This window comes from Ambystoma mexicanum, chromosome 6p (genome assembly GCF_040938575.1).
Source record: "Ambystoma mexicanum isolate Mex_15411 chromosome 6p, UKY_AmexF1_1, whole genome shotgun sequence".
NCBI lineage: Eukaryota > Metazoa > Chordata > Amphibia > Caudata > Ambystomatidae > Ambystoma > Ambystoma mexicanum.
Genome location: NC_090935.1, coordinates 22,155,503 through 22,181,269, shown reverse-complemented (window position 1 = coordinate 22,181,269; position 25,767 = coordinate 22,155,503). Strand labels below are relative to the sequence as shown.

Sequence of the window (25,767 nt, the reverse complement as noted above, 5' to 3'; positions counted from 1 at the left end):
GAGATACTCTTGCCTTTAGGGCACAGGTTTGAAATCCAGACTGGAATGCGCCATCCCACGTCACAATACCAACTGAAACCACTGACTTTCCGTGCTTAAAGCCCTTGTGCACATCGTCCCATTTTATTCTATTTTGTTGTTGTATTTTCTGGCTTGTAGGCTTAAAATGAAGATATGCCGCAAATGGAAATCAAGAGAAATGCAACACTCCTTTGAAGGCAATCTTAAGAGAGCTTACATTTAATGCATACAGTGTTTGATCAAGTTTGGAACTTCACATTTTGTATTTGGCCCATTACTTCAGAAAATCGTTGTTTCTTTGGTACCCCATGAACGCTGGTGTTGGCCTCCTGGAATGAATGGCGGCTGGGCCAATGCCAGGTGGCCTTGAAGAGGGCAGGGGTGTTGCTGGAGATCCTCTTTTTCTGTCATTGTAAGCAAGGGTCCCGCTTCTCCCAACCCTCAGGGGTCTTCTCGTCTTTCCATCACCAACGCTAGGATTGCTCTGGTCCCTGAATGAAGTCTCTCCATTGGCGCTCATACCCCCACTACTCCACTCTGATGCTTTTAGGGGGAATACCTCTCCCTTCATGACTGCAGCCTTTCCTTTGCCTGTATGAGTGTGCACCTCGTATGCCTGCTCTTACCTCATCTGTGGAGAGAGCGCTCCTCACGTGCCCCCTCTTGCAGCCATACATGTAGAGCCCCTCCTCATTGCCCATCCTGTGCCAGTGATCGGTGCCCACCGACGATCCTGCTCATGGCCAGCCTAGCACAAATGATTAACACAACATTCTTGTCTCCGCAGACATGGGTTTGTCAAGAAGACGCATACTTTCCGCCTCTACATTGGAGGGATAATGTCAGAAGCAGATGCTTCTATGTCTTGTCTCCTGTTGTAGAAGATCTCAATGGATTAGACGCAGCTCCTCTGGGATCACTTTCACGAGCATTAATACTGGACTTCCTTGTGTGCGTCAACTCTGAGGGGTTCGTTAAGCAAAGCGATTTGGCCCACTTCTTATGGTACCTGATTTAATTGTTCCATCATAAATAAGGGTCAGTCTTGCTGTTGATCACCCCATTCCTGGAGCAGCTTAGAGACCACCCTTTGCATTGCAGTATGGCACGGTCTCCCAGAGAGGTAATGACTAATGACCCGCGTTCCTAGGTCAGAATGGACTTTGATAATATTTACTATTACGGACATCAAACACAAATCTCTTTCCTATCCTCAGGTCTCAGCCCACCCTTACCAGCCCATATGGGCTTTGTATTTGCCATGACTGGCTCTTTGTCTGGCTGCTGTGGTGGTACCATCTAAAGGCTTCAGAACCGCAAGATGCCAACATATCACTTCTCAAGATTCGACATGGTAGCCAAAATCCCTTACACCTCCCCGGTCCTTTAATGCTGGAGGCGGGCCAGGCTGCGGTATTGCAGACGTATTCTACCCCACGGCACACCAGGTCAAGATGATCACAATAGACCACCATTAATGTTTTGTCGCCTGTGGTTTCCAAAGCTACTAATCATGGTCTGAGTCGTCAAGGTAGGATAATCTGCGTGAACTTTGAGATGTTGGGTCAGACTACCCTTTAAATGGAAGCTAATGCCATAATGAGACCAGGGCTATGGTTTCTCCCCAATCTGCGTCCCCTCATGTTGAACCAGATCGGCATGTTTTTGGAAGGATTGATCGCACTTGGCGCACTGGATGCGCTTGGAAACTATGTGAGCTTGTTGATGCTGCACCAGAATTACACTATCAGTGAAGCTTCTGCCACAAAGACGGCATGGGTAGCGCTTCTTTTGACCATAATAACTTTGCCAGGTCTGTAGAGATGTCTCAGACTTTGCAGTCACTTTGTTTGTGCCACCATAGTGTGTCAATTGATGTGTAACTAGTAGTTCTGTACTCTGTGTAAAGCACTGCCCAAACCGCATGCACTGATGGAGCTCGTCACACCGATGGCTATGCTGGTGGCTCTGCAGGTCAGACTTTTTCTCGAAGAACTGGTGACATCCCAGGCACTTGTGTGGTCTCAGTTCGGTGTGGAATTTTAGGTGCCAGCTCAGTTCCATGTCGTACTTAAACACTTCCTTGTGTAAAGCGCATTCATAGCATTTCTCTTGGTGCAACTTTTGATGCTCAACAAGGCTCGAGTACCCAAGAAACGTTCTCCCACATTCGCCGCATATATACGAGGTTTCTAGCAGAGGCACGGTCTCCACTTCGTGCCAAGAGATCGAGGGAGCAGGACTGGTGATCTCCACATCCTTTTGTACAGGTTCCACTGTGGTTTTGGCTCTTTGCCACTGGACACCCACTCGATCATATCCAAGCACGGGCCCCATCTGTTAGAAAAAAAAGGAGAAATTAAGTGTTACTCCCCGATGAGAAAAGAGAATACAAGAGAAGAGATGTATGTTCATGTATCCATACGGGATCCTGAGTCCCCATCACGAGCGATACAGAGCAATAACGCATTAACATTCAACTTCTACCTTCCAACACAGAATCCCCATACCAAGAAACCCACCTATACATGGCGATCCAATACCCCTCCCCATAACTATCCACGTATTGCAACCAATGCGTCCTCGTATCACTGCCACACTGGATTCCTCTCTGGACATAGATACCTCAATACTCTCGAAATAAACCGGCCCCCACATTGCACCTGGGCACTACATAACTGCACACATCAACTCAAAAGGCAAGCCGTCTCCCCATAAAAGAATGCCAGCTCCCCTTTTGAGATAGTTTCATGCCAAAGACCATGCAAATGTTTAGGGACTTCAATCTAGATCAACTAGGTTTGTATAAAAAAAATCTGAGTTACTAAAAGCTCCTAACTCAAAGTTACCCTTTGCTGTAAATCCCACAAAGGAGCAGTTCCCCTGCATTAGTAAAGGAACAATCCCTGTGTCCTTGGACCAGGGTTAAACCCCTGACAAACTATGGTGGACAACATGGCATCCTATTTTAGAAGAATAATATTTGAACAACACAGACTATAATAAACCTGAGAAAAGCTAGGGGAGGGGACTCATTCTCCCTGGCATTGCGAACTGCATCATATAAGACCGAAGAAGGAACTGGGGAAGAGTCATTCCCCCAACCTTCGTGAACTGTGATCAAGAGCCTAAGAAGGGCCTGGGGCAGGGAGTCATTCCCCCAACCTTTGTGAACTGTGATCAAGAGTCTAAGAAGGACCTGGGGCAGGGAGTAATTCCCCCAACCTTTGTGAACTGTGATCAAGAGTCTAAGAAGGGCCTGGGGCAGGGAGTCATTGCCCCAGCCTTCGTTAACGGTCATAAAGAGCCAGAGAAAGGCCAGGGGGTAGGGAGACATTCGCCCTACTACTGTGAAAACTACCAATATCAGGGAAAGCAGACCATACGCCTTGAGATTGTTCACCGAAAAGCAAAACCAAGGAAGGCCCAGGGAAGGGAGTCATTGCCCTGGCACTGAAAGTCTTGAAAGAATACCTGAAGAAGAGAGGCATTCTCCGGGGCCCCCAATAGTGGGCAAAGTGGGTGCAACTGGTCTGTGGCATCCCTGGAGCATTCTGGTGCCTGTGGACAGCGAAGGAATTTAAGCTGCTGGTGTCTATGTGCGGCAAACGTCCTATGGGCGCTGTCCCTTTAAGGAGCCGAGACCGGGCCAGAGTGATGTGCTACGAGGAAGTTCTTACCTCCCATTATAAAAACCCCTTCCGGCGCGGAGCGTGCGCAGAAGTGGGTGCAAGTCATCTGGGATCCGTGGGACCAAGAGGCAGAGGTACAGCGGACCCTGCCGCAGTGGACTGGGCATTGGATTAGTGCCTGCATCGGGAGGAGGTCCGGTGATTTTGGCATTCTCCGCCTTTCAATTGCCCGGTAACCAGCTATGAGATCTACACGCCAATAGTAGTGCAGCGGTCCCCGCTTTAGCCCAAAGGAAATAGAATGTTGTGATTCTTGAGTTGGGGAGGGACCATTCGAACTGCGGTTGGAGCAACGGTGTCCGTTATTTGGGGTTTCCCCCCGACCCTCTACCCCATCAACCTGTCAAATTCTATCTGACCTGCTTGCTTAGGAACAACCATTTAAAACTCGCCAGACTCTCATAACATGGAAAATGAAAAGGAAGCAGTATGAGGACGAGAGGGAAGTCCGCAAATGAATCGATCAGAACGTAGATCGGTTCCTTGCAGGAATAGTGCCCTCCCCGCCCAACAAAAGATAGAGTCGTTTCTAAGCCAGCAGTGATTCAGACTGTGGATCTCATGGAGCTGTCCACTATGTCCACTATGTGCAGTCTATGAAGACTCTGATACAAAATGTGGAACCTCCCTTGATAGTAACCGCTCACTCTGGAAACTCTGCCAGGTGGTAAAAGAATGGTACCAGGCGATTTTGAGGAGGAGAACATTGTCGTCCACCCTCTCTCGCTCCCCTGATTTGGAGAACGTTATGACCGCTTCCGAGTCGTCGGCCAGGGGAAGCGACTCTGAGGAGAGCCCGGAGAAAGGCAGCAAGGTATTTGCTGAATCAAACCATCTCAGGCCTCCTGTTGAGAAGAGCTTATTTTGAGTGCTCAAAGATAAGATCAAGGCACTATTTACATTGGGCTCAGATATGGCTGTGGAGCAGTGGTGCATAAAGGAGGAAGTGTTTTCCTTATAGAACATCTTAATCAAACACAAGTGGTGTCCATGGTCTGGAAGCTGAGCAACCAATGGCCCCAAGCTCCATTGGAGACACATCTACAACTAGACCGGTGGATACCCTTGAAGACAGGGACTATGTGGTGGCCGATTTGGATAGTGGGGCTTTGGAGGCCATCAGTGCCGAACTTCCCCTTTTAAATGCTCCCATCTACCCCCCTCGCAGATTAAGGATGCTCAAGAAAACCATAACGAAGAAAGGGGGATCACATCCGGGAAAACAGAAGTGCAGGCTGGCCAAGACCGCCCCAGCTAAACAACAAAGAACGAGTAAGGGTGGTCCTTAGTCTCTAAAACGCTTGAGCTTGGAGAAACGAGGCACGTATGCCTCAGAGGCCCTCCTGACGGCTGGGTCGCCAGACCTCTTTCCAAGCCTGGCACTTCACAAGCACTACCAGTGGGGTCTTTATCCCATGCTCCTGATCCGAAAATGAACGGTAAGCAGCCGGCGCCTCGAATAATGGTGGACAAGCTGGCCCTGTTCAGTACAGGGTTGGGAGTTGATATGAAAAGTGACCAATTTGGACCCTATGTTCCTAAGTGGGCAGGAATGTGATTCTGAAAAGGGGCCGTCTGCAACCCTGGTCCCTTTGGTGGTTACCAACCAGAAGGCTCAAATTGCGGGAGCTCAAACTACTGTCCCCCATAGCAGTCCCAAAGTTCTGACCAATGGTAAACAGGTCTCTTGGCTTGACCGGGCATGGTGTTCAGATTTGTTGCACATTAAGTTTGGGGAAACAAAAACTACAGTGCATAGCCCTTTCCTTAACCGAACTTGGCTCCTTGAACTATAACATTGGATACCGGATCTTGGAATAATTTCCTCAAAGGACTTGGTGAAGCTCGACCTCCCTAAATTTAACAGAAGTGACAATTGGGCAGTGGCAACATTTTTCTCACCATTAGTGGTTGAGTGTATATGTAATAATGCCAGGGCTCTAATGCAGCTGGGTTTTGAAATCCTGGTCTTTCTACCAACCACTTTGGATGTGCTATGTATTTTGGAGACACAACCGCCGGTAGTACAGAGGGGCCTCACACGAAATAAGAAAATCCCCGAGTGGCCGAGACAGAGTGAGCAATGGTCCATGGTCCCTCAGGTTATGCAGTGACAGTCTGCAGTTGAAGAAATAGGTGTGATTCAACTACTTTCCTGGAACTCAACGGGCCACGGCTCTTTTCTTGGGAACTCCCAAACAATAAAGACCTTGAGGGGTGTGGCATACTTCAGCTTATGTGGGTGGTGGATGGGTTCGATAAAAAAGGTGGGTCGAATACTAAGGGCAAACAGTGGTTAGGTGCACTGGTCTACTAAACCTGAAAGAGGGGGCGGCCAAATGACTTGGTCCAACATCCCACATAGCTGCCAAATTGATTTTATTTTTACAAGTGATCGTCTTACTGGATACAGCCCAGAGTTGGAGACTAGGTTCTCCCCGATAAGTGATCATGTGATGCTAATTTTGAGCGGTCACACTGTGGAATCAGAAAAAATACAATATTACGGCTGTTACACCAAGCAAAGGAAAATACACCGACACAGGCTTGTAAAGATTCCCAGAATCTTTATTACAAAACTGAACAGTAGTCAACAAAGTACACAAATAGCTATTTGGCCGCCAATACACCACAGAGACCACCAGCAGGGTTCAATGTGAGCAGTGAGCAGAATTTGCTAGCTGGACATCGGCATATTTATACAGTTTGTTATAATGATGTCCAGCCTCTTACTAGTTAATTATACACTGGGCTAGGGTCGCGCCAGGTTCACTTTCCTAATTTACATATCTCGTGCATGCGGTTTACTTTTGAATACATTTACTAACACACTCTATTATTCTTTAATTTAACGTTACACTCTTTACATATTGTTTTAATATAAATCAAACAAATGTTTCACATATCGTATTTGGATAGCATTACTGTTCTTGTATACTTCTAGTTTAACATTTGCTCTTTCAAGTAATTCCATGATCCCGAGGTCAACAAAGGACAAGGTCTACATGACCCTAACATGTAGCCTGGAGGCAGGTTGGACATTAACCCTCCTACAGAGGTTGAAGAGGTTAAGGCAAGAACAAGAGCACACGAGACGGCCATTTTAGACTACAGGGTGACTTTGTACAAAAAACTAAAATGGCGGTTCTAACCTAAAATGGAGGCTCGATTTACTTGGGGTCATGACCTTGAAATACGGGTTTCCTCGCAAAGCGACTGGGCATAGGCCAACATATACGATGAGGACGAAACAATATTATATCAGTTCTAACAACACGGCCCAGTGCAGGACTAGGGAGAGATTGACTTGTAACCCTGTGGAGAACTCGCAGGGAAACAGACGTGTTGGTCAGCAGGAGCTATTGCAAGGTTTAACCTCTCTTTGAGAAATAGTGGCCTTAATGACCCCGAATAAATTGCCAAACTGTAATATAGACCCAGGAACATTGCATGCCCTTTATTCCCCTACTGAGCGCAGGTATTGCCTTAATCGGCACAGCCCTATATAACAGGGAATGCCACTATGACAGTGCTATTGCTAAGAAGAAACATGAGCTAAATACAGCTGTACACAGGATCAGGAGAAACTACCATCTCTTGGGGTGTGACAAGCGGAAAGAGGTAGTGAGGCTTAGGTCTAGGTATACGAATTGGCTCTGGGACCCTGGGTTTTCTGTGATCGATACTGGGTGGAGCTACGTGAATAGGCTGATAATTATAAATGACTCCAGGAAATGTTGGCATTGGATTCGAGGCCAAGAGCCGAACCCGTTGTCACAAGAGATTGTGGGTGTAACAGAGGACCAATGGGCAGCTTTTATTGGTAGTACTTTTGATGGTGGGGAGTACTATAGTGGGACAAGTGAACCAAAAACTATGGCCAACTCACTGGTAAGCTCACAGATAAAGGAGGCGGACCTGGTGGCCTGTATAATTAAAGCTAAGACCTCATGTGGCCTATCCAACCTGGTGTTGGAGTCCGACCTGCAAATGTGGGCTTACATCTTACATCAACTGTTCCAACTGATCTGTCTAACGGGATGTATTCCTAGAACATGGAAAGTATCAATCTTAATTTCTGTCTTTAAGAAAGGGCCTGTGATCTGCTGTCCAACTATAGATTGTTAGCAATGCTCGACTCTAGCTCGAAGCTATTTGCTAACCTATTATTAGAGTTGTCAGCTTGGGTGGAGGAAGAGGGCCCACCAAAATTATCAACAAATGGGATTTAGGAAGGGTTGTGCAACTACACACTCGACCTGGACCCTCCTGACCCTAATCTCTGACCCCCAGTGTTACCATGTGACGTCAAATGTTTGTTTTTCTGGTTATTGGGCTGCTTAGACAGTGTGGTAAGAGCTCAACTTTGTTGGAATCCTGGCACATCAACCCATCACTACTTTATTTTATTAGGGCGCTCTATAGTGACACTGAGGTCAATCAGCCTGTCCGAGAAGGGAGAATTGTCTTTGCCTTTCTCTACCAAGTGAGGATTAAAACAGGGGCGCTTGTTAGCCTCACTTGCTTTTTACCCTTTTTCGCCACTTAGCAAGCCCCGCCCACCTGGTGCCTTCCTGCTTGCCGCTCTTTTCCCTACTTAAGGAGCCCTCCAGCCTCTTTTCCTTTGCAGCTGGGGAGCAGGTGCAAGTGGATCTAGGTCACCTGGCCTAAGCCCCACCCACCTTCTTAGCCCTGCTTCTTCCTTCCTGCTCTTAACTCTTAGATCAAGGGCGTCTCTCGCCAGGCGTCCGAAGCTAAAGGCAGCCAAAGAAAAGGGTAATTCCTGTCTGGACCTGTTCGGACAGGAGGACCCAGGGCCCGACCCCTGCACAGACAGCAGGTAAGCATGCACCAACATGTGTTTACACCCTCTGTTCCCACTGGCCATCCCCGCACCCCCTGGTCCCCCGTGATGTTCCCTTATGCCCCCCCTTTCTTGCACACAGGTGTTGCCTGTTTTGCTTGATTCTTCTACCCTGTTTCCCCCCTCCCCACCTCCCTCCTGACTACTTCTGCAGGAGTCTATCCTGATACATTCTGGTTTCACCATCACCGTCTTGTGGCCAATGCTGGATTTTACTTTTATGGACTTCATTGATTCACGGTGCGTCACCCTTTCTCAACTCTCATGCTGGACTTCCTTTGCTGGTAAGATAGCTCAGCGGGTTGAGTGCTCGCTGCTTCGAACTATGTGTGATCTGCAGGTCGCAGGTTAAAATCCCGGCAAGGCCAACTCAGCCTTTCATCTATCCAAGGTCGATAAATGAGTACCAACTTCGGTTCGGATGATATATGTATGTAAATATGTTCTCTGTAAAGCGCTTTGGCTTAAGGCGCTATATAAATAACACATCATTATCATTATCTTGTACTCATGGTGGCCCTGAATCATGCTGTTCCCATCTTCATCTTGTATCCTGGCTTGCAACATTATGTGTTACTACTGACTTCTGCAATTGTAGTCGCTCTCCCCTCTTGCTTCTCCACTCTTTTTGACTGCCTACTCTCTGTTGTCTCCTCCTCTTCCTTCTCACCTTTGCCCACCCCCCATCTCCTCCCCTCATCCCCTTCCATTCTTCTATGCACTTACTCTATCAGAATTGTCCCTGGACCTAGTAATTATAAGTTACTCACCGTAGTGACTAACGTACTCTTAGTTCATAGTCCCCTTTCCTCCATATTGTATGGGCGTCCCTTCCAAGGGACGGGAGACGGAACCTTTTTCACAAAAAAAACCTTCTTCCCCTTTAAATTTAGAGGCGCGCAGGGGCAAGGCCCAGGGAGCATGCGCTGCCCTGACTCCGCCCTCCGGCGCCACACCTCAGTCCCCATTGACCCTTTGACAATAGATTTAACATTGCCTAATGACACCAGTATTATTAGGGGGGAGGTTGGTGGGACGTATGGAGGAAAGGGGACTATGGACTAAGTGTACATTAGTCACTACGGTGAGTAACTTATCATTACTATTACGTCCCCGTCCCCTTTCCTCCATACAGTATGGGCGATTACAACTGATTGTAGCCCCAGGGTGGAGAGGAGACCCACCTTAAGCAAATGGGTTCCTGAGAACCGCCTGTCGGAAAGCTGCATCAGATCTAGAGCTGGCATCCAAACAGTAATGCTTGCAGAAAGCCGAGGGAGAGGCCCAAGTGGCTGCCCTGCTTATGACTTGCCAAGGGACATAGCGCTGGAATGCGATGGCCGTTGCCTTGGCCCTGACTGCGTGGGCATGCATGTTGGCCGGAAGCGGCTTGTGCTGGCCCTCATACGCTTCTTTGATGGCAGAGACCATCCAGCGAGGTTTTGGAAGCCTTAGAGGCCTGAGAGCCTAGCCTCAAGCCGCTGAAAGTGACAAACGGGGTGTCCGACTTGCAGAAGCCCTTGGTCCTGTCCAAGTAGAACTGTAGGGCACGCCTGACATCCAGGCAGTGCAGTACACTGTGCTTCGTCCTTGGGATCGGGAAAGAATGTAGGAAGTGCTATTTCCTCGTTCAAGTGAAAAGCAGATGGAATCTTGGGCAGAAATGCCGGGTGTGTCCGCATGACTACCTTGTCTTTGTGAAAGGTGGTATATGGTTCAAAGGCGAACAGCGCCTGAATCTCGCTGACTCTGCGAGCCGAGGTAAGACCGACTAGCAAGGCTGTCTTGATGGTGACCAGCTTAATGTCCACGGACGCCATTGGCTCAAATGGCTTGTGCGCCAGGGCGCCCAATACCATGTTAAGGTAGCCTAGCGAGACCAGTCAGGTGTTTCTTGAAGATAGAGTTGGAGGAAGAAAAAATGCCTTCCTCCGTGTTCCTGAAAGCCCCAATGGCTGCACGTTATGTACGGCAGGTGTCGACCTGTACGCCCAAATAAGCGAGGTGCGCCGAAAAGGAGAGCATGTCGTCCAAATTGCAGGCCAAGAATTCTCTTGGAGTCTGCCCAGTGGCAGAACCTGGTCCATTTGCTCTTGTACGGGTCCCTGGTGGCCTTGCTCCTGGCGCCCTGCATGATCTCCAGATTGGCCTGTGAGAGGATAAGGTGCCGAAGTGTTACCTGCTCAGGTACCACGCTGTGAGGGCTAGTTTCCCTGGCGTGGGGTGGATGATCCTGCCCCCCCTGCTGTGCCAGAAGATGTGCTGGGCCCGTCGTGGATGTGTATCGGGGGCACCTCCAAGAGGCTGAGGAGCTCAGAAAACCATGCTCTGGCCAGCCACCATGGAGCAATCAGAATGATGAGGAGTCAGTGCGACTCCTTGATCTTGCAAATTACCCTGTGGATTGGGGGTGTGGGCAGAAAGGCATAGGCCTTCAGGCTAGTCCACTAGAGGTGAAATGCGTTGCCCAGAGAGTCGGGGCCCTGCCCTTGCCAGGATGCAAACTGGGGACACTTCTTGTTGTGCCAGGTGGCAAAGAGATCCACTTGGGGGAGACGCCACTGGTTGAAAATCTCCTTAATAACGAGGTTGTTTAGCTGCCACTTGTAATTGTCTGCTCCCAGCCTGCTGAGCCTGTCCACCTCCAGGTTGTATTCGCTTGGAAGGTGGACTGTCGAGAGGTAAATTTCGTTTTCCAAGGCCCATTCCCACATGCTGATCGTCAGTCTGCATAGAGGAGGGGATCTGGTGCCTCCCTGCTCGTTGACGTAGTACATGCTGGTCGAGTTGTCTGTCTGGATGAGGACAACCTTGCCCCTGAGAAGTGGTAGGAATGCTCTGAGCGCTAGCCAGATGGCGTTCAGCTCAACCAACTGATGTGGTATTCCTGCTCTGGTCGAGTCCAGGTGCCCTGGACCGAGAGATCGTCCAGGGTGGCTCCCCAGGCCTCAAGCGAGGAGTCTGTGGTGATGGTGGCCTGCGGAGAGGGCGGACGGAAGTTAGGTCTGGGTGGAGAGATGGAGGAACGTTGATCATCTCGGATTGCGAGCCCCGCTCCTGACTCCATGAGGCCGCATAGTGCAGCTGAATCCTTCTCATCCTTAGTCTCGTGTGTGGCACGGCTAACAGAACCGCCGCTAGTAGACCCAGGAGATGTTGGTACCACCATGCTGAGGTCACCTCTCTGCTGAGGAAGTGGGTGGTGGCCCTCTTGATGGGCGAAATCTTGTCTTCCGACGGGAAAGCCCTCTCGGAGCACGTGTCTCACATGAGTCTCAGGAATGTCAGAGTCTGCGTAGGGAGCAGCTGTGACGTCTTGAGGTTGGGCGAGAAGCCCAAGTCGTGCAGTGTGTTCATAAGGGCATGGGAAGAGTGGTGAACCGCTCCTGGAGATGTAGCCCTGACGAGCCAGTCGTCGAGGTATGGGTAGATGTAGAGGCCCTGCGCTCTGAGGAGGGCTGCTACAGTATTCATGCGTCTGGTAAAGATCCTGGGGGCCGAGTTGAGGCCAAACGGGAGGACTTTGTATTGGAAATGGTAGGCCATGATCCTGAACCATAGGAAAGAACGATGGGGCTGCCAAATCGGGACGTGTAGGTACATATCCTTCAGGTCCAGGGAGCACATCCAGTCTCCCTTGTCCATTGTCTCCGCTATAAAAGCTGGCTTAACCATCTTGAATTTTTGCAGGGGTAGGGAGAGGTTGAGGGTGGAAAGGTCCAGCACAACTCTCAGGCCCGCCTGGTTTGTTTGCTGAATGGCGAAAATCCTGGAGTAGAAGCCAAAGCCTTGCTGGGAGGCTGGAACTTCCTCCACTGCCTGGCTCTCTACAAGCGGCCAGATCTCTGCCAAAAGAGTTGCTGTCCAAACCTGTGGGAGTGGAGGGGAGGAGGGAGGAGAGGCTGGGAAGGCGGTACCCCGTGGATACTATGGAGAGGATCCGGGGGTCCGCGAAATTCTGGCACCAGAATTGTGCATGGAGAGCAAGCCTGCTCCCCACCGGAGACACGTGGACCCTTACTCCCCCGTCCCCCTTTTTGTTGTTTGCGCCGGTTCAGGGATGGTGAGCGGTCTGGCTGTCTGGATCTGCATTCCTGGAAGCCGCGGAACCCTCCATATGTACGACCCTTCTCCGAGCGCTGCTGAGATTGGGTGGATGATTTGGGCGTGGTCTTTGTAAGAATGGATAAAGACTTTGCCGTTTGTGAGCTGTCCTTCTTTTTGTCCAGCTCTGCGTCCGCAGAGGAGTGGACGAGGTCGTCGTCCCCCCTCCTCGAACAGTAGATCTAGAATGCGCTCCTGGACATCCGGGTTGAATTTCGTTGCCCGGAGCCAGGCTGTTCTCCTCATATATGTGGAAATACAGATGGCACGGCCTGAGGTATCGATATGAGCCACTGTGGATTCCATGAGGTCATGCGCCACAAGCTTGGCTTCCACTAACCCCGCCTTAAAGCGTGATTGGCACTGGGTGGGGAGTTCCGGGAGGAAGTCCGCAATTTCCCACCAAAACTGTTGGTTGGCGGCAGCCAGCATGGAATCTGCATTGGCCTGACGCAGGTGCAAGGAGGCGTTCTTGAGTAGTTATTGCCGTATGCCTCCAAGATCTGCTCCTCCTTGGCTAGCAGTGCCAAAGAGGAGGAGTCTGAGGTCGACTGAGGCTTGGAGTATAGTGATGCCGCAGTGATCACCGAGGAGTGTGGCTGAGGATGGGTCGAGAGCAAGAGTGTATCCCCCTCCATCTGCCTGTACTTGGCGTCCAGGCGTCGAATGACCGGCTGGACCGAGTGGGGCTTGAGCCAACCCTTCTTGGCCAGGGAGACCACATCGGTTTGCAGTGGAATCCATGTGCTGGCAGAGGGGCGTCTCGTGAGGACTTCAGCCAGAACCCCCTCTGCCGGCTGTTCGACCTCGGGTTGGGGGAGGCCCAGGTACTCCGCCAGGCCAGCAATGCGTTCATGGAAGGCCCTGGCTGAGGATGGCGTGTCCGGATCCTCCTCCTCGTCTGTATCCTGTGGATCTGGAGGATCTTGTGTAGGAGGATGAGCCGGGGGGCCCGATGGAGGAGTCTGTGGTGCCTGTAGCATGGCGGGGAGGACTTCCCTGACTGCGTCTTTGATAATAAAACCCATCTTAGGAGACCTCATGAGGCCAAGGAATTTCTCGAAGAGCACTGCCTCACTGACCAAAGAGGTGGTAGGGGGTACCGATGGGGTAGCGCGTGTCTGCTGAAGCCGCTGTGTACCCTGTCCATATGGACGCACGGGAAAGTTGCCCTGCGCAAATGAAGGGTAGACTGTAGGCCACGTACCTGGTTGAGACCAGTCCCACGTTGACACTCGTTCTTCGCCAAATTCGTGGAATGGCGTTGGACGGATTCCCCTTACTGGCGCGTCAGCCATTTTGTCAAGATGCTTGCCAAGTGCCTGTGACGTGTTGCCCAGCCCGCTGGGCCCGGCCTCGTCCAAGACTCTCACATGTGGATCACGAGGCCTACCCTGCTCCTCGGGTCTCGGCCCGGTAGGTGTGACACCTTCGACCCAGGGGGTCAGTAGAGCTGCTTTTAGGCGCCCCCTTGGACGTATTGCCGGTGTTAGGGCGTAGCCCCTCGGCCATTGCGCCGGTAAAAGGGCGTAGCCCCTCGGGTGTAGACCCGGTACAAGAGCCTTCCGGTCCCTCAACACTGCGCCCGGGAGAATCAAAGGGCCCCTCGACCCGAAGGCCAGTAGCTGTTGCAGCCTCAGTGCACATGCCGGTAGAAGGACCTGGCCGGTCCCTCTCGCGCGGGAGAGTCCCTGGGAAGGAGTCTCCCTTGCGGGGTGCGCTGGAAAATATTGGCCCTATCTTGGGCCTGGTTCGATGCTTCACCAAGTTATTGAGATCCTCTGGATGAGACCTCTGGAAGAGCTCTCTCCACCTGGCCAGTCTGTTCTTCAGCGCCTTCGAGGACAGCGAGTCACACGCCGAACATGATTGCCAACCGTGGTCTGGGCCAAGACAAGGTAGGCAGAGGGTGTGGGGGTCTGAAGTTGGGAAGAGCCCGTTTTGCCCACCGTGGTCTGGGCCAAGCAACGTAGGCAGAGGGCGTGGGGGTCTGAAGTTGGGAAGAGCCGTTTGCAGAATGGACACCTGCTGAACCCTGTAGAAGTCGGCATGCGCCGGGGAGGAGCGCGACGCCTGAGGACGGAGTACCTGAATGATAGGAAAGACAAAAAAGACAAAGAGAAGAAGTATCCGTGCGTGGAATTACATGGCTGAAGCCAAACCCAGTAGCGCTGGGGAATTCGGCCCGTTCCCGTCGACGCAGAAAAGGGGACTGAGGTGTGGCACCGGAGTCAGGGCAGCGCATGCTCCCTGGGCCACGCGCCTCTAAATTTAAAGGGGAAGAAGGTTTTTTCTGGTGGAAAACATTCCGTCTTCCGTCCCTTGGAAGGGACGCCCATACAGTATGGAGGAAAGGGGGCGGGACGTAAGAGTATCATAGCAAAATCGTCTATCTCCTCCCCCTTCTCTTTACTGCTTACCTTCACCCTCCTCTAGCACTATCTGAAATGTTGTCAGGCCTAGTATGATAGTCGCTTGTTTTGTTCTTCCCCTCCCTTTCTGCACCCCTCTCCCTCACCTTTTGTTTTTCTCCGGCTCTTAACAGAAATGTCGTCAGGCCTAGTACAGTAGTCGCCTGTCTGTTTCCATTTCCTTTCCACTCTCCCCCTCCCTTCCTTATCTATGTCTTAGCTCTTGCACTATCTGAAATGTCGTCAGGCCGAGTACGATAGTTAATTTCACATCCTTACTGTTCATGGCCTGTAAGAATGTCATTGTATTTTCCCTTGTACCCTCCCTTGCCTTGAAGCACTTTGAAACACATTGTGTATAGGTGCGATATAAATAAACTATCATATCATATCATAACCTTTATATTTCCCAATTGCCACATAGTCTGAGTCAGGTCCAGAATTTTTCGCCATTGTATGGTGAGAATCCCTTCCTTGCTTATCCTACGCGAATGATGTTGTCATCTTGGACCAAACCCAGATAGGTCTCAAACGCTGCCTCCTTGCTCGCCATAGCTTAGCAAGCACTTTGGGCGTAAATTCGAATATTTGTAAGACCAAAGTTATGATTGTGGCAGAGGGGTCACATACTGGGGGCCCTTTCAACTTGTGGGAGGGCGGGGCTAAACTGGAGCGAATCTCAATATAGATATTTGGATAGTTCCATCAGGGCAAACCTGTCCTTCACCTAATTGAGCGATGATATAATCCATAAGGTTTGGTACAAGTGGCTTGCTCGAAAAATGATAGACACTCGGGGGGAGGGGTAGATGTACTGCCGCTCCCCCCACCCCGAGAGCGGTGGTGTTTCTAGGTAAACTTGAGGGAAAGATCCTGCGATCGTTGCTTAACCTACCGCCCTGTGTCCCGGTGGAGGCAATTAGGTATGAACATGGCCTTCATTCCTTAACTTCTGTATGGGCATTGGCAGCTTATACATTTTGGGCAAGGATTCAATATGATCTGGCAGTAAAGGACTCGCTCCTGGGCCATTTGGCCCACCATGGAGAGGCCTTCTTTATGGGGGATTGGGGTGTCCCCAGTTTCTGATCCTGTCTTATTTTTAATCTGGCAAAGTCAGTAGAAAGCCCGGTCCTTTGATGCAGATCGGCCATTGAACCATCGAGCTACTCTCCAGAAAGGCGTCAAATATTCTGAGCAAGCTTTTGTACTCGGAACCCCCAAGTCATACCTATTAACACTTCGTGTCCCAGCACTTATTAGATGCATTCTTGCACTGCGGATGCAGACCTCCCGGTTCTGGAAATCACCGGGGCCTGCGTGGGCATCCCCCACAGAGATAGAACATGCAAACTTTGTAATAAACATGTCGAATCTCCCCGGCATGTATTGGCAGTGTGGGGTCCTTGATAGTTCCTATGAGAGAGCATATAGTAAATGTAGCCTGGCTACATCTGACCAACTGTGGAGCGATATTCGTGGGGCAGAGACGTCGGTGGCATATTATGTTTGGAAATGAGCTGCTAGCAGATTACCTGTACCATCAACGAAGGAGGGTAAACTGATCTCCTGTTCCCCAATTTTAGGATTTCGAATCACCTATTTTAAGTGATTTTATGGGCCTACTTAGAAAGGTCCTTTTAATGTTTTGTTTTTAAACAGTTTTTCTAATAGTGATTTTCTTATTGTGCATTAGTGTAAAAGGCTACAATGTAACCAAATGCACTTTAATAAAGAACAAAGAATAATAGCGAGGAAATTATCAGCATTAAGGAATGATGTTTGAGTTTGAACTTTTGAGTTTGAACTGAACTTTACATCACCTCAAACTGGAACTTTGTGTTACATCCTGGAAAGGAACGAGACCTGGAGAAGGGAGTCATTCACTCAGGCACTGTTCCCACCTGGCAACTGGATCTATAATCCAGCGTCCAGAAGAAGGGAGTCATTCACTCAGGCACAGTTCCCACCTGCCAACTGGATCTATAATACAGCGTCCAGAAGAAGGGAGTCATTCACTCAGGCACAGTTCCCACCTGGCAATCGGCACTATAATCCAGTGTCCAGAAGAAGGGAGTAATTCACTCAGGCACAGTTCCCACCTGCCAACTGGATCTATAATCCAGCGTCCAGAAGAAGAGAGTCATTCACTCAGGCACAGTTCCCACCTGGCAACTGGATCTATAATCCAGTGTCCAGAAGAAGGGAGTCATTCACTCAGGCACTGTTCCCACCTGGCAACTGGATCTATAATCCAGCGTCCAGAAGAAGGGAGTCATTCACTCAGGCACAGTTCCCACCTGGCAATCAGAACTATAATCCAGTGTCCAGAAGAAGGGAGTCATTCACTCAGGCACTGTTCCCACCTGGCAACTGGATCTATAATCCAGCGTCCAGAAGAAGGGAGTCATTCACTCAGGCACAGTTCCCACCTGGCAATCAGAACTATAATCCACTGTCCAGAAGAAGGGAGTCATTCACTCAGGCACAGTTCCCACCTGGCAATCGGCACTATAATCCAGTGTCCAGAAGAAGGGAGTCATTCACTCAGGCACTGTTCCCACCTGGCAACTGGATCTATAATCCAGCGTCCAGAAGAAGAGAGTCATTCACTCAGGCACAGTTCCCACCTGGCAATCAGAACTATAATCCAGCGTCCAGAAGAAAGGAGTCATTCACTCAGGCACAGTTCCCACCTGCCAACTGGAACTATAATACAGCGTCCAGAAGAAGGGAGTCATTCACTCAGGCACAGTTCCCACCTGGCAATCAGAACTATAATCCAGCGTCCAGAAGAAGGGAGTCATTCACTCAGGCACAGTTCCTACCTGGCAATCGGCACTATAATACAGTGTCCACAAGAAGGGAGTCATTCACTCAGGCACAGTTCCCCCCTGCCAACTGGATCTATAATCCAGCGTCCAGAAGAAGGGAGTCATTCACTCAGGCACTGTTCCCACCTGGCAATTGGCACTATAATCCAGTGTCCAGAAGAAGGGAGTCATTCACTCAGGCACTGTTCCCACCTGGCAACTGGATCTATAATCCAGCGTCCAGAAGAAGAGAGTCATTCACTCAGGCACAGTTCCCACCTGGCAACTGGATCTATAATCCAGTGTCCAGAAGAAGGGAGTCATTCACTCAGGCACTGTTCCCACCTGGCAACTGGATCTATAATCCAGCGTCCAGAAGAAGAGAGTCATTCACTCAGGCACAGTTCCCACCTGGCCATCAGAACTATAATCCAGTGTCCAGAAGAAGGGAGTCATTCACTCAGGCACTGTTCCCACCTGGCAACTGGATCTATAATCCAGCGTCCAGAAGAAGGGAGTCATTCACTCAGGCACAGTTCCCACCTGGCAATCAGAACTATAATCCACTGTCCAGAAGAAGGGAGTCATTCACTCAGGCACAGTTCCCACCTGGAAATCGGCACTATAATCCAGTGTCCAGAAGAAGGGAGTCATTCACTCAGGCACTGTTCCCACCTGGCAACTGGATCTATAATCCAGCGTCCAGAAGAAGAGAGTCATTCACTCAGGCACAGTTCCCACCTGGCAATCAGAACTATAATCCAGCGTCCAGAAGAAAGGAGTCATTCACTCAGGCACAGTTCCCACCTGCCAACTGGAACTATAATACAGCGTCCAGAAGAAGGGAGTCATTCACTCGGGCACAGTTCCCACCTGGCAATCAGAACTATAATCCAGCGTCCAGAAGAAGGGAGTCATTCACTCAGGCACAGTTCCTACCTGGCAATCGGCACTATAATACAGTGTCCACAAGAAGGGAGTCATTCACTCAGGCACAGTTCCCACCTGCCAACTGGATCTATAATGCAGCGTCCAGAAGAAAGGAGTCATTCACTCAGGAACAGTTCCCACCTGCCAACTGGATCTATAATCCAGCGTCCAGAAGAAAGGAGTCATTCTTCTGGACCAGGAAGACCCAGTATCTCTTTAGTTAATAGTGTAAGGGACAGAAGTAGACATTTTGACACACAACGGTGAACTCTTCGTTTACTTGGACAGATTCCTTAGTGCCTTATTTGAGGCAGGGAAAGAGGGATAGGTTTCCTCTATTTTTGGAGCAAATAAAAGTCTTTGCCAACCATCATGCCATGCACCTGTGTGCCAGTCTCCTCCTCCTGCGGCCTTGCGGCATGTTTGCATACACAGATGAGCACCCACAAGAAGCCATCTTCCCGTCAGCTGTATCCTTTACAGCCACCTCCTCGGGAGCCAGAGAAGGTTACTCCGTAAAGCTGGATAACTGGGAATCCACTTCCAAAGAAACAAGCAGCTTCATGTCCTCCCCAGAAGAGGTTATTGCTTCCACATGAGGTGCGGCACGGTACCTAGTCTCCGGTAGGACGAGCAGACCTTTCTTTGCCATTTCCATGGAGGGCCTCAGTAGTGGGGTTATCTTCATTGTCCAGCTGTGCTACTTCCCTAAACTTCATGTGGTCCGACACCATTGCCATCACTTTGACCACTGCATGCTTGTTACGGTACTTTCCCCGACTCCTGCAATAAATGATGTAGATTAAGAAAATGAGGAGGGTGAGAAGGAAAGCTTCTTCCTCCTAAGACCTTGGGCAGCCACTTTCTGCTCCGAATAGCCCCCTATTTAGCTCCTTCTGTCTCAGCTGAACTGGATCTGAACCCTTTTGATCTTTTAAGAGGAGATGATCATAGGAATCTGTGGAGGAAGAGTCGGCTTCTCTATACTTCCTCTTCTCCATTTGTTTTTCCACTACCAAGCCGTAAGCATTCAAAGGCTAATCTCAAAAACGCTCTGGCTGCTGACCTCATCCTGGCTAAACATTTGCTAGTGTAAACAGTATGCTCCACTTGCACCTGTGCTGCAGGCCCCGGTCTCTGGAGGCCCACTGGGTCCAAGTAAAGGGTCCCGATTGCCTCACGCTCTCACTTACTGGAACCTGTGGGTGCAGCTACTCCGGCATCAGCCTGAGCATGTGTGACAGCCTTCATCTGCTCCCGTCACTACTGCTATCCCTGTGGTAAATATGCCTCCCTGACGCTCAGCACCCAGAGAAAGCCCCTGTGGGACTGTGCTCCGCTCTCAACAGTTTCCACATAGAAACTAACTCATTCAGGGCAATGTTCCCTCATCAAACCACTGCCATTTTCCAATCTAGCACGATCAGTAGCAGAGTCCGTCCGGCTCCTCTCAGCCCGGCAATGATTGAAATCAGTAACCATATTTATAGTGGGGGAGGTGGGAGCAATCTCAGATGTAATAACAGATAGTTGCCACCAAGTATGCCTTCAAGAGTTTATGAAATCCCAGGCAAAGGTTTTCAGTTCGTTTGAGTGCGATGGTAATTTATTCCACGGCTTTGTAGCTTGAACCGGAAAACTATAACCGCCAACTGTAGATCTCCTGTGGCAACGTCATCTGTTGAGAGTGGAGCAAGACCTTGAGGATAATTCTTATACAGAGTGGAGGCCTATTAAGGGGGCCAAGCGCTATGGTTGCGGGATATAAACTACTTGTTTGGCTCAGCGTGCGGGCTGTCGTATCTTGAAGTCTTTGCAGTTTAGTCACAACAATGTGGCATCCTCGGGGGGACACAATTGCTGCCAGAATTCTAAGAGAAGGTGTTCAAATTGGAAACATTCTGCCCAAAGGGCAAAAAAAGTAAGAGCCAGTTGTAAGTACTAGATGACTTGGGTCTCCACAGTCAACCTCAAGATGCCTACATTTCACTTTACACTATTGGGTCAGGGCAGGGAACTGGTAACTTGGCCAAAATTGCTTTGGAAAAACTGTAGAAGCCCCTATAACCATTGGCTCCATTTCACTGGCATTCCGTTTTAGCTTGTTTCTGGCCATCCAATGATCTACTTCAACTGTGGACAAGTGCAACGGATCATCATCATCAGTGTAGTTTACGTTATGAAATTCCAAAGAAGGCCAAGAGTTAAGAGCGGCTGGATGTGAAGATTGAACAGTAATGACTCAGGGGCAGACCCAAGTGGTAGGCCACAGAACAAAGGTCAGGATAAGAACTCAACGGGCTGATTTGCAGCAGCTAAAACCTGGTGATCTAGGACAGACTTAATCCATTGTAATTCTAGACCCATCATGTTCATGTTTTGTAAAATGGTTTGAAATCTTTTGAGTTGGGTTCCTGGTCATGCACGTCACTGACACCAGTGTAGGAACAGCAAACATCTTTGCCTCCGTGTACAGGAATACACTTAGGCCACGTCACGTAGGTTACTCGGAAAGACATCCACCGGCATCCTCTCCCAGTCAACCCATCTTCTCAACGGACCTTCACAGAACCATTCAGAACATAACATTCTCACACACAGCATTCCATGTCAGTCACTCCTAGCATTCCATGCATACAGGGCAGGTGCAGACAAAGACAAGACACAACATATCTTCCCGCTTAAACCCCACAAGACACACCCGAGAAGCAAGAGACATACACACGCAACACCACATGCACATCCCTCAACTTCCAAAACGAACCCTCCCAAAAATGCACCCACACAAACCTTTGCCGTCCTCAAATAGTGGGACAATTTGCACTATAATATGCCACTCCCTTTCCTCTTCCACTAAGGGATAGACACCAACAACTGAACAAAGGGATACCACATCCAAACTTTCAAGCAGCTTCAGGCTTTCTGACCCCAAACCACAGAAAGCACAGAGAACTGATCCCCCAAACACCTCTCTACTACAACATACCCTGGAGGGCACGGAGAACGGATCTCCCAAAACACACACAGAGAGCGGATCTCCCAAAACACACACAGAGAGCGGATCTCCCAAAACACTGTACACCGCACACTCATTATACCTTAAACAAAACTCAGCCCCCCAAATACAACGTTAACCATTCCAACTGCAAGTCCCTGACTGGCCACCATAACATGTGCACCATTTCCAACACGACAGGGTACTGCAAGCACTCCAGTTAACCAGCATCCCACAGAAAGAATACTGCGGTTGTCGAAACCCCACAAGAAGCCTGTACTGAAAAATCTCATTCCACAACTTCAGCAACTCCAATTCAGAAAGCCAAGCACGACCACACCTCATCATGACACACGCACCAGACAATGCAGAACAAATATTCTAGACTGAGCAGATTAAAACCTCCCTTACTCTTTTACTTAAAGCATTGAAACTATGCACCTGAAATTCAAATTCAATGTTCTTCAGTAAAAATCCAGCCTGTAAACTAAACATGCATGCATGATAATGTGCACATTACACTGCTAACTTAGGAAGTCCATGTCCTAATTAACGTTAAAACACAAAGTTCAACCTGTAAAAAAAAAAAAGGGGGGGGTTAAAATACGGCTAAAATTACACAGGGCCATGACTTCCAAAACACAAGCACACCAACAGATGTAGAATATTCAACAGGCCTCGCGTCACACTATTCCAAAACTCTAATGTGAATTAAACTCTTGAGCCTCTCTGTTCAATTGAGATCTCCCTGAAGAAATTAAAGAAATCAGGATCCAATTCCTGGAGTACCAACAAATTGCTATTTTCTGGACTTTCCACTACAGCACCACATAGAACAACAACTTGAAAGAAGAGCTCCCCTGTTCTCCATCACTGCCTCCTGGTGCTGTCCAAAACAGTGTACACACATTGCCCCATGGTACCATAGGGAGACAGCTCAGCCTCCCTCTCCAGCTCTTTTGCTCACAAACGGACCTTCTTCATTCTAGCAAGATTGGCCTGTTTAACTGGGATCCCACAAGAGCCATCAATATCACAGGTGTGCCTTATGCACTTATGTAAGTAGGTATGCCCCTCGCAGTGATATGTTCACCAGTTTCCTCCAGCAAAGTCCCCGTTAACTCCTCTCTGGCCAGCACTGCTTTATTTCTTATGCTGCCACCTGGATACTGGCTCTTTCGCTGCCCCTCGCGGACACAACTGGTTAATGCAGTCACTACTGGCCTTCCTTGGCCTAGGTTGGCTGCCCCTTACAGACTACAAACTTAGGCTTGTATGCCTCACACAGCAAAGTTACTATCTGCGCCCTGGCAGACTCAATGGGCCCTTACCACCACATAGTCTTTGTCTGCCCCTTGCAGAACCATTAGGCCACCAGGATCTGGCGCTGCCTCCTCACAATGGCTGAGCCTCACTGGCCCCACTGCAGCGCACAGCGCTCCTAATGTCTCTGCCTGCCCCTTTCAGACACGAAGGGCCACCAGGACCAGACGCTGCTTCTTCACATCAATGGCTGGCCCCAATGCAGCCCGCAGCGCTCCTACCTCGAGAGATCTTCTCTTGTTTTGGGGGGCAGTGGATGTCCCTCTCGGAAGTCCAGTGGTCTGTGGTGGCTGTGGAGATCCCCTGTGCTGCAGGCTCTTGTGCTTTTTCTACTTAGGAAGCAATTACAGTGTGTTGCTAGGTGCTGTACAGCTAACACTGTAGGGTGTTGCTGTTGCTTTAATTGGAGACCAGGAGACTGAGCAGGAATAGGAGGCTCCACCATATGAAAATTGATTCCTGTGCGGACGTGTGCGCAAGTGGTCTGTGGTGGAGCCGTGAGGAGAAGTGTCCCTGTGGAATTACACATGCCGACTAACATTGCTACCTGAACACGAACTATGACAACAGCGGGCCCATGCACCCGCCAACAATTGAAGCTTCAGGTTGCGGCCACACCAATGAAAAAACAGGTAAACCCTCCCCCACCTCTGAGCCCCTTCACTGATAATGAGATGGAGGCAGCGGTAAACACCTCTTTTTCGGATTTGCATTCTGTCCTGGCTCCGGTGCGAGGGGATCAGTGTGCAAGGATAGGTAGATAGGGTTGGGGGGGAGGGGAATGAAGCCTCCCATGATAATGATAGACTTACCCAAACGACCAACTCCACAAATCACCCAGACCGGGGCCCCGTCCTTTGGAGGCTGCCCTGGGGATACAGCTACCATTTCAGGACATTGTGTGGATAGAAGACCACCCTTAAGCCCGCAGTTAGTCGATGCTCCCTCACTGGATTAAATGCACTTTGAGGAGTGGAAAGAGGAAGTGAAAAGTAAAAAGAGGGACGCTGAGGAACAGGTGGGGGGACCAAACAATACACCCCCTCAATCGTTGGTTGCCAATATTCCGATCTTGGAGGTAAACGGCAGTAAAATGAGCCCCAGGGATCCCGTAATAACTGAAGTACCAGACACAGCCTCCCAACCTCCAAATCCCCAATTATCACCGATTAAGAGTCTTAATCGTGACATCGCTGAATTAAAAGTAAATATTGCATCAATAAAAAAAAATACAAAACATCAAAAAAGGGCCTAGAAAGTTTTCAATATGAAAGGCACAAGAAGAGAAGTCTCGAGACTTGAATCACCAGAACTATCAGTGATTTTACAACATATAAACGCGAACACGGATGGAGAGACTTGGGATCCGCATCAGGAGAGGAGAAACCATTAGAACAAGGATTTTGCCCACAGTCCTGAAAGATATACATGGAGGAGGGAGGAGAACCGAGGACAATCCCCAATTAGAGAAAGGACATTTTCAGACTCCTCAAACTTGGAATCCTCAAGAAACCTGTTAGTAGAGTCAACTGCACAGGCCTCAGGATTTAACTTAGGAGCCCGTCTAACATCTGAGGCGATAACCTCCCTACAGAATAACTTAATGACTGCCTTAACAAATAGGGAAGCCTGTCTATCACCTGAGGCCTCAACTGCCTACAACATAATGGCCTACTTAACGATCTCACTGGTCCCCTTTTGAAAAACTATAGGACTCATTAAGACCAATCAAACCTGCTAGCGATGGTATATTGCAAAATGATATTCCTGGAAACATTTACGACCGCAACACATTCAAGAGTGGCAAAGAAGCAGAGAAATCAGCAAAGTGGCAAGAAAGGCTGTCCGATCTGGCAAGGATGATGGAAGCACGACTAGCGGACTGCAAGTGGATTAGAACTCAATTCAAGAATGACGATAATCGTGTAGGAGATCCCAACTCAAAATCAAAACAGGAAAATCAACCTCAGGACAATGATCAGAGCCATTTACCCAAAAAACAGATCAAAGGTTGTGAAAGTAAATCTCGATCAAGGAAAACCGGGGACACAGATGGAAGTACAACAACTAAATCCGCCTGAAGTGATGGAGAGCATGCCCATAGATGGACCCCCGAGGGGGGATAAACAAGAGACAGATCTGGTGCCAGGGAAATAGCTGCCAACGTCACTAGCAAAGAGGTGGTTGTGATATCGGAGTCACCTGGAACGACATTGGGAAAGCAAATGACAATGCAACAAACCAAATCTAAAACTTTTAAAATATTTGACAAAGAAAAACAAAATCGGCCTCAAACGCCCAAAAGTAGGGAAACCGTTAAATTGCACCTTCCGGCCTCCAACTGAAAATAATCTAAAAATATCCAAAGAGGAGCGAAAAACAAATCAAATGGTTCACGAGCATTAATGCGAAATCTAACAACACCTCCAAGAAGCCCAACAGCAGATGGAATGGAGAGAGAGATCCAGCCAGTAACAAGTATAAATCTAGATGACTGTGCTCAACTAAAAGACAAAAATGGCATTAGCTGACCCTGAAACTGAAGAATAAGGTCTGGACGAAGACCTGAAAATGGGGTTTCGGAAGGCTAAGTTTGATCAGTCGGATGATGCAT

The 25,767-nt window shown here is 49.3% G+C and overlaps 1 protein-coding gene across 2 annotated transcripts in view; it reads right to left on the bottom strand.

The window, feature by feature from the left end:
- Positions 1 to 211: 211 nt before the first annotated feature.
- The window catches only part of LOC138511157 (zinc finger protein 250-like), a 155,891-nt gene continuing 130,335 nt past the window's right edge, over positions 212 to 25,767 (bottom strand). For both annotated transcript variants that reach the window (XM_069626660.1, XM_069626661.1), the window contains exon 2: positions 212 to 2,358. In XM_069626660.1, the coding sequence (XP_069482761.1) occupies positions 1,633 to 2,358 (726 nt within the window). In that variant the 3' untranslated portion in view covers positions 212 to 1,632. The remainder of the gene's footprint in view (positions 2,359 to 25,767) is intronic.